Source organism: Ochotona princeps, chromosome 6 (assembly GCF_030435755.1).
Source record: "Ochotona princeps isolate mOchPri1 chromosome 6, mOchPri1.hap1, whole genome shotgun sequence".
NCBI lineage: Eukaryota > Metazoa > Chordata > Mammalia > Lagomorpha > Ochotonidae > Ochotona > Ochotona princeps.
The window spans coordinates 15,703,521-15,711,317 of NC_080837.1; the positions used below are offsets into that span (position 1 = coordinate 15,703,521).

General features: G+C 46.5%; 1 protein-coding gene across 1 annotated transcript; it reads right to left on the reverse strand.

The window, feature by feature from the left end:
* Positions 1 to 1,405: 1,405 nt before the first annotated feature.
* On the reverse strand, positions 1,406 to 7,256 carry LOC131480440 (DIS3-like exonuclease 1). Its single transcript, XM_058665277.1, has 5 exons — positions 6,915 to 7,256; positions 6,356 to 6,512; positions 2,636 to 2,818; positions 1,654 to 1,786; positions 1,406 to 1,510 (listed from the first exon to the last, which is right to left on the reverse strand). The coding sequence occupies exons 1-5, from the start codon at positions 7,186 to 7,188 to the stop codon at positions 1,406 to 1,408; spliced, it is 852 nt and encodes a 283-aa protein (XP_058521260.1). The 5' UTR covers positions 7,189 to 7,256.
* Between the last annotated feature and the right edge of the window lie 541 nt (positions 7,257 to 7,797).

Sequence of the window (7,797 nt, forward strand, 5' to 3'; positions counted from 1 at the left end):
TTCCAGTCAACTGTCCTCTGTAGGAATAAGACATGATATATTGCAACAGAAGCAACTAGTGACATAGCTATTCATAACCAGTACCCCTGGAATTCTCTGGCATGCCAGAACACTCACTTTCTTACAGTAGGGTCAAGAAAATCCTGGGCATGCACTTGGGAGCCCTAGAATTCATGGTCCAATGAGACTTTCTGCAAATCCACAGCAGTCTGGAGTTTCTGCCTCAAAACATACTGTCTACGAGAGGAGCAGGATGGACCAGCTAGACAGAGACGGTACATATTTGCTGAGTAGTAGCCATTCTGCTCTTCCAAGACACCCAAGGGAGAGGACCAACTGTGTTCCTGCAACTACCCCAGACTGTCCCTGGTTATGCCACGTCTAGCCTTTAAATATCACCTCCACCTCCTTCATGTATCCCCTTTTCCCCCCATAAGCAATCACAAGTGGGGCAAACTAAAGAACAACTGAAAAAAACAGATTAGCCTTCCAAATGATTTTGCTTTTAAGCACACGTGCAGAGAAAATTATTTTGGGGGTTAGGTGGGCTGTATTGTGGCACACCACATTAAACCCACCACCTGCATTAATATTAAAAAACAAAACAAACAAACAAACAAAAAAAACCCACCACTGCCTGCAATGTTGGCATTTTATATTGGGGCACAGGTTGGAGTCCTTGCTGCTTGGTTTCCATCCCAGCTCCCTGCTAATGCGCCTGGAAATCAGAAGATGGCCCAAGTCCTTGGGCCGCTGCCACCCATGTAGTTCCATGAACCTGGCTTTGACTGGCCAAGTCCAAGCCATTGTACTATTTTGGAGTGACAGCTAGAGGATGGAAGGTCTTTGCCTCGGTCTCCTTTTTTTCCTGTTAAAGATTTATTTTTATTGGAAAGGCAGATTCACAGCAAGAAGAGACAGAAAGATCTTGTGACCTCTGGTTCATACCCCAAGTATTAATGGCCAGAGCTAAGACCATTTGAAGCCAGGAGTCAGGAGCTTCTTCCAGGTCTCGCACTTGGGTGCAGGGTCCCAGGGCTTTGGGCCACCCTACTGCTTTCCCATGCCATAAGCAGGGAAGCAGGGAGCAGGAAGGGAAGTGGAGCAGCCAGGACATGAACTGGTGCCCATATGGGATCCTAGTACACAAGGCAAGGATTTAGCCACTGAGCCATCATGCTGGGCCTTGCCTCTCAATCTTTAAAGAAAAGAAAAAAACAAAAACAAACAAACAAACAAACAAAAAACACCACCAAAAATTCTGGAGGCAGGATAGTAAAATTTTCAGAGTTAGACTGTGTGTTCTAATCCTATCATTTTCTACTGTGCTCTTGGACGAGTAGCTTCAGTTTCCTCACCAATAAGGACAGGATAAAAACCTGGTAGATTGTCCAAAGAATTAAATTCAAACAGAGTATGTCTGGTCTAACAGTTGCCTATTAACTTGAGGTAGATCCAGGTCGAACTGCTTGCTATCTCGGATGTCAGCAATAAGACTCGTGCTATAATGCTGTTATGATTGATGTTTTTGTTATGTCAGCAAGAATGAGTACTGAGCTGATCTTGACTGCTGTGGGTGTTTCTGTGTTGCCAAAGGGATTTAGAGATGCAGGGGCAATCCTTGAGGAAACACACACAGGTTAATATGCATACCTTGAAGTTCATCACTAGTACGCCTTCTGCTTTGTTCTCGTATTCAAAAACTGCGTGTTCATGCGTCACCATGACGATGGGCATCTTTTTCTGGCAGTGGTGATAATACCATACAGCTGCAGCGTAGATATTCCTGGAAAACACAGACCCGTGAACCCTCCAGTTCACATTAAGTTTCAACCTGTCATTCCACACCAACCAATCATTCCTTTACTCATTCCACAAATACTTAAGAGCATCTATTCTCACTAAGGCATGAGCAAATAAGAATGCCATTTCAAAAAGCCCGGTGCCGAGCCACAGGAAGTGCCAGGAAGCCATCTCTCAGAGAGCTCAGAGAACAGAGCCTGGGTCTGGGAACAGAAGACCTGCTAACGTCTTCAAGAAGTGCCGGCCGCAGACAATCCCCTACTGCAGGTCTTGGAAGATGCTTCCACGGCCTCCCAACGGCCGTCCCATAGCACTGGCTGGGCCTTGGGTGTCCTTCTCCCCTGCCCTCGCTCAGCAGACACCCCCCTTCCAAGTGCTTGCATTGGGTTCTGTTCTATGGGTGGGCTTACATCAAGGTTCTGCCCTCTCTCAAGCAGTTGTCAGAATTAATCTGCCAGTTCTATTTAGTTGTCCTCCACCTGCCCCCCTGCAAAAAAAACACTTAAAAGCAGGAGCCCTTGTTCCCCGCATCCCCACCCCCAAACACTGTCCTTTGCCCTCTGGATCTCTGGCAAAATCCTGCTTTGCAATTAGGTTTGGGCAAATTTCCTCTGGGTACCTCCATGTCCCTCGTTTCATTTTTGTATAAGACATATCAATTACATATTCATGTGATCTAGCTAAAACGTTGGCCTGTTGAGCATTTTTGTACTAATCATGGTTCCCTAAGACTCTTGGTCTGGCTTTGCATGCCATAGGAATCAACTTCCACACAGTCAGCCATGTGGCAGTAAACGATAAGCAAGAGAAAACCACCAGAGTGGTGCCATACCTAGTACTCCACCTAGTGTCGTACTCATTAATATCGAGGCTGCGTCTGTATCTCCATGAAATGTCACCTGATTTCTCTTCTGATTCTTTATGTGGGATGTAGCAATACTGTTGATATTCATTGGCAAATAAGATGCAATCGTGGTTGGCTTCCCTTATCACGTCAGACAGTGACAGGTACAATCTGTGACATAGGAGAGATAAAAAAAAAAAAATCAAATGGCAGCCCTCCGGCTGGGACTTGCCAAGGACAGCAAGAGGGAACACTTTCTCTGGGCCTTAGGGTGCCTCACACCAGGGTGCTGCTGCTGCTGCTGCTGCTCACTGCCACCTGCTTTGCAGGGGTTCTGGGAATTATCTTCCAATTCCTCTCTCCCCTCTCCCCTGCACAGACTTTTGATGGTATTCTATCCAGACCTACCTAGCCTCTTTTTTTTTTCTTAAAGATTTATTTATTTTTATTACAAAGTCAGATATACAGATAGGAGGAGAGACAGAGAGGAAGATCTTCCGTCCAATGATTCACTCCCCAAGTGACCGCAACGGCCGGTGCTGTGCTGATCTGAAGCCGGGAACCTGGAACCTCCTCCGGGTCTCCCACACGAGTGCAGGGTCCCAAATCTTTGGGCCGTCCTCGACTGCTTTCCCAGGTCACAAGCAGGGATCTGGATGGGAGGTGAAGCTGCTGGAGTTAGAACTGGCGCCCATATGGGATCCTGGGGCGTCCAAGGCGAGGACTTTAGCCGCTAGGCCACACCGCTAGGCCCCCTAGCCTGTTTCAAGCTGAGGGGAGCACTCTGTGTCTCAACTTATTCTAGAAATGCTACACGGCACAAATATTTTACTTTTGTCTGACTGCCCTAAGAACGGATAAGTGAAGCAAATTTAGGCATTAGGGATTTATCTGTGTATTTTATTTATTCAGCAACATGGCGGACATCAACAAAAGCCAGCCTCATCCTTCACTGGGAGTTATCAAAGTTGAAAGGTTTTTTTCTCATTGACAGATAATCCCAGGCCTGCCAGGTCAAGCCACAAATCAACGGGCAAGTCTCCCAATTTCTAAGGTCAATTTCTAAGGTGCCTCTTTTTTTTTTTTCCTTTTTTGGAAGATTTATTTTATTTTTATTGGAAAGTCTGATATACAGAAAGGAAGAGAGACAGATCTTACATTCGTTGATTCACTCCCCAAGTTGCTGGGACGGCCAGAGCTGCGCTAATTCAAAGCCAGGGTCTCCCATGTGTGTGCAGGGTCCCAAGGCTTTGGGGCATCCTCAACTACTTTCCCAGGCCACAAGCAGAGAGCTGGATAGGAAGTGGTTCGACGGAACATAAACCGGCTCCCATATGGGATCCTGGTGTGTGCAAGGTGAGGCTTTGGCTGCTGGGCTACCATGCCGGTCCATCTAAGGTGCTTTAATACTGATGGTTATATAACATTACAGAAACCCTGTTTCACCGTGAAGGGCATCACGGGCTTGGTGCTGTGGTGCAGCGGAGTGCTGGTTCAAGCTGGCTGCTCAGCTTCCCTATCAGCTCCTTGTTGGGGTTCTAACTGGGACTCTTGCCTTTCCAATCAATAGTTACAGAGCAGGTAGGGAGAGTGCCGAGTGGAAACAGTTACAGTGAAGGAAAATGAAACAGTTCAAAGGATCCTGATGGTTGGAAAAGACAAATGTAAAAGTAGGTAGGTTTTGCCGCAGTTCGACAACACTTAACGTCATGTGGCAAAGCATACAGTCACTCATTTCAGTGGGGATTAAGAGATGGGATATCCAATTCAAATTTTAATTACATGCAGCCTCAAAGCGCATCTTCCTCCATGTCAAATGAAGCATACCACCCTATCACCACATTGCATGCTTCATGTGTCAGCTACCTATCTGCCAGACAAAACAGTGCTAGTGTGGGCTCATGGTTCTGATCTCCTAGGATGCCCAGTCTCATCGTATTTATCTCTCATCTGCATTAACAGTGAGCTGGAACCTGCATGCGTGGAGTCTGTAAGAAGCATCCCAGCCTTTCAAATGGGTTTCAGAAAGTGCAATCCAAGCATAAGTTTTGGGATTCCAACCTGGCATTGGGCTGTGAGGCTCAGAAAGACTGCCCCAGTCTTATTTCTTCAAGCCCCAACAGGCCAGCAGGTTTGTGGTGAGAGGAAGTGAGACACTAAGGCCTGCTTCCCCAAGGCCTAAGTGCTTGCCAGGGGGACAGTCAGAGGTCTCTTTCCTAACTGCTTGTGTCTTGCTTCTGCATTTAGTGTAGAGACACAGGCACTGGAAAAACAATCATTTTCCATCAACTTTCCCTTTTTTTCAAAATGTTCAAGAGAAAAGGCATTTAAAAGTCTGGGAATGTACTTTGAACTGTGTTTCAAAAACAACTTTAATATCAAAGATATTTTAGAAAGCAGAAGTTGAGGGCCTGGTGTCGTGACCTAGTGGCTAAAGTCCTCATCTTAAACGCGCGAGGATCCCATATGGGTGCCGGTTCTAATCCTGGCAGTCCCGCTTCATATCCAGCTCCCTGCCTGGGAAAGCAGTCAAGCACGGCCCAAAGCCTTGGGACCCTGCACCCGCGTGGGAGACCAGGAAGAGCTCCTGGCTTTGGATCGGAGCAGCCCCGGCCGTTGAGGTTACTTGGGAAGTGAATCAACAGATGGAAGAACTTCCTCTCTGTCTCTCTTCCTCCTCGCTCTCTATATATCTGAATTTACAATAAAAATAAATAAATCTTCAAAAGAAAAAAAAGATAAAACAGAAGTTGAAAAGGCTCCTAGTGTGTTAGCAGTTGAAATGTATAAAAACAAATTGATTTTAGTAGCTGAAATTGAAATGACACTTGGAGCAGGAGCAAAACCTGGATGTGAATAAACATCTCTATCTTTGTGTCTGAAAATCAACTTCACATTTTAAAATATTCTATGTGGAAAAACCTATAGTTAATGTACATTAAAAAAACTGAGCATATCTTTAAAGCATAATTTATCATTTTCACATGTTTAAAAAACAAAACATTTCAAAGGATGAATAAGCAGTCTCTGCTTATGAAACAACTTGGGGCATTAAGAGGTTGAATATGCAATTTCAAATGTTAAATCTATGCAGCCTCGAATCCCATCTTCCCCCTGTTAAATGAAGCATTTTTGGGAATTTTTAAAAGATGGACAACTATTCTTCATTTAGGTGGAAGGTAAGTATTTTAGACAGGTTCAATTAGAAAGCCTTTCATATGAAACACCATTATTAGTAAGCGTTACAAATACTTTCTAAACAAAACAATGGATCCTTCTGGAAACAGTATTATCTAAGAATTATTAGACTGTCTTTGATCGGATTAAGGCTTAAGGGAAGGCAGCGAGCCTGCCAAAAAGCCTATAGACTCTTTTTTTTTTTTTTTTTTTTTTTTAAGATTTATTTTATTTTTATTACAAAGTCAGATATACTGAGAGGAGGAGAGATAGAGAGGAAGTGGAGCTGCTGGGATTAGAACCAGCGGCCATATGGGATCAAGGCGAGGACTTTAGCCACTAGGCCACACTGCCGAGCCCGAAGCCTATAGACTCTTAAATGTCCACATTCTGGGGACAGTACAGCTTATTGAGCTGATACGGGTTAGCTGGTGAAATTTCATGTTAGCAAAGTCCTTTGTGGCAAAATAATTTCGGTTCCCTCTCCGAGACACTTTGTCCATGCAACAAACCAATAAACATGAAACATACGCTGTCCGCGATGTCGAAGAATAGAGATGCTTCCACAACGTCTGCGTGAAAACGATCCCCTTCAGGCACCGCGACTCAAAAATTTCCCAGTAATCTTCGACAATCTTCCAGTCTGGGAACATGTAATGCGTGTAGTCTGCGGGCAACAGCTTTCCCTCTGAAACGTCATTCAGGGAAGATTAGAGAACATGGTTACCCCCAACTCCTTAGCATGTCCAGGACCCTGAGCCCCAGAGTGCCAAAAACAACTTCCACAAGAACCTGTGAACAAGACAAGTCGTCTTGGAACACGGACAAGGTTCAGCGGAACTCGGTGCCTTTGAAGTTGTGATGGGCGCGAGCTCCACATGCATGCCACGCTCTTTGAGGGGCTTTGGCTCCTGGCCCAGCCTCTGCAGATTCTTCTCAGGGCCTGGCTGAGCTCCCTCACTGGGTGGTGCCTTCCAGCCGGCCTGGCCTGCGCAGCGTCTGGCTGAGCAGTCAGACCCGGCGGCCGGCTGCTGCCACCTGCCTCCCAGGTCCGCGGGGCCCTCCGGGTGCTGGCACCCTGGTCACTCACCGTTCCGGCATTCGGAGGGCCGGGAGCAGAGCGCGCTGTTGCAGGGCACGCACGGCAGCAGGTAAGTTTCCTTCACGTAGTCTGTATCCAGACAATAATCGTAAACAGGAAACATTTTCCTGCGTTTATTGTTGCTTGGGGCTTCCTTTTCGACAAAGGCCAAGTCATCATCCAAAGTGCTCTCCTCTTCGGACCAAGAATCCTCCGAAAGGTTCTCATCGTTGGGGTCGAAGGCCTGCGGCCTGGGGCTGAAGCGGTCTCCTCCGGAGCTCATCGTGTGTCCGAGTCTCCAAGAGGGAAAGTGGCAGGCCGCTGGAGAGTCCGGTCTAGAGCCGAAGCTGAACGTCCTCTCAAAAGTGGAAGGAGAAAGTAGCAGGCAGCTCGCGTCGGGGTCCGAAGCTCTGCCAGAAGTGCTCTGCACGAGTGATGGGGCAGGTAGCCAACAGTTCTTTTATTCCTGTGGAGAAAGATTTAGTGCAACTGAATGGGATTATTAGTGATCTACACCCCTGGGTGGGAATGGGGCAGGTCAAAATTGCTCAGGATTCTGGAAATCAGTGAGTAATCCTTTTAGTCCAACTTTTCCTGCTTACAGAAAAAGTCATCCCTATTCGAAATTGCACGTGTCTTTCATATGTGCAAAAATTCAAACCCTGCAGATCAAATGCGACTCAGTGTATAATTTCAAGGCTCAGGTCCACCCTAACATGAAAGCATTTTGGAATCCCCGGCCAAAGAAGGCTTAACCCTGTCAAGGACAGACCCCCGGTGCCTGGGTCCTTTTGTTGATCGCCTCTGCTCCTTCCGGGATGCCACATGCTTGGTGTGGATGGATGGACCCCATGGTTTTGGTTCCTTTTGAACTTGCCCAGATTGAAGCAGT

Bases quoted from the DNA above. Each gene is read 5' to 3' on its own strand.
- LOC131480440 (XM_058665277.1), bottom strand. From the start codon at position 7,188: ATGAGCTCCGGAGGAGACCGCTTCAGCCCCAGGCCGCAGGCCTTCGAC. The intron at 6,513-6,914 runs GTGAGTGACCAG...ATGACGTTTCAG, and splicing joins GCCCTCCGAATGCCGGAACG to AGGGAAAGCTGTTGCCCGCA. The intron at 1,511-1,653 runs GTATGCATATTA...CAATCATAACAG, and splicing joins TACTAGTGATGAACTTCAAG to CATTATAGCACGAGTCTTAT.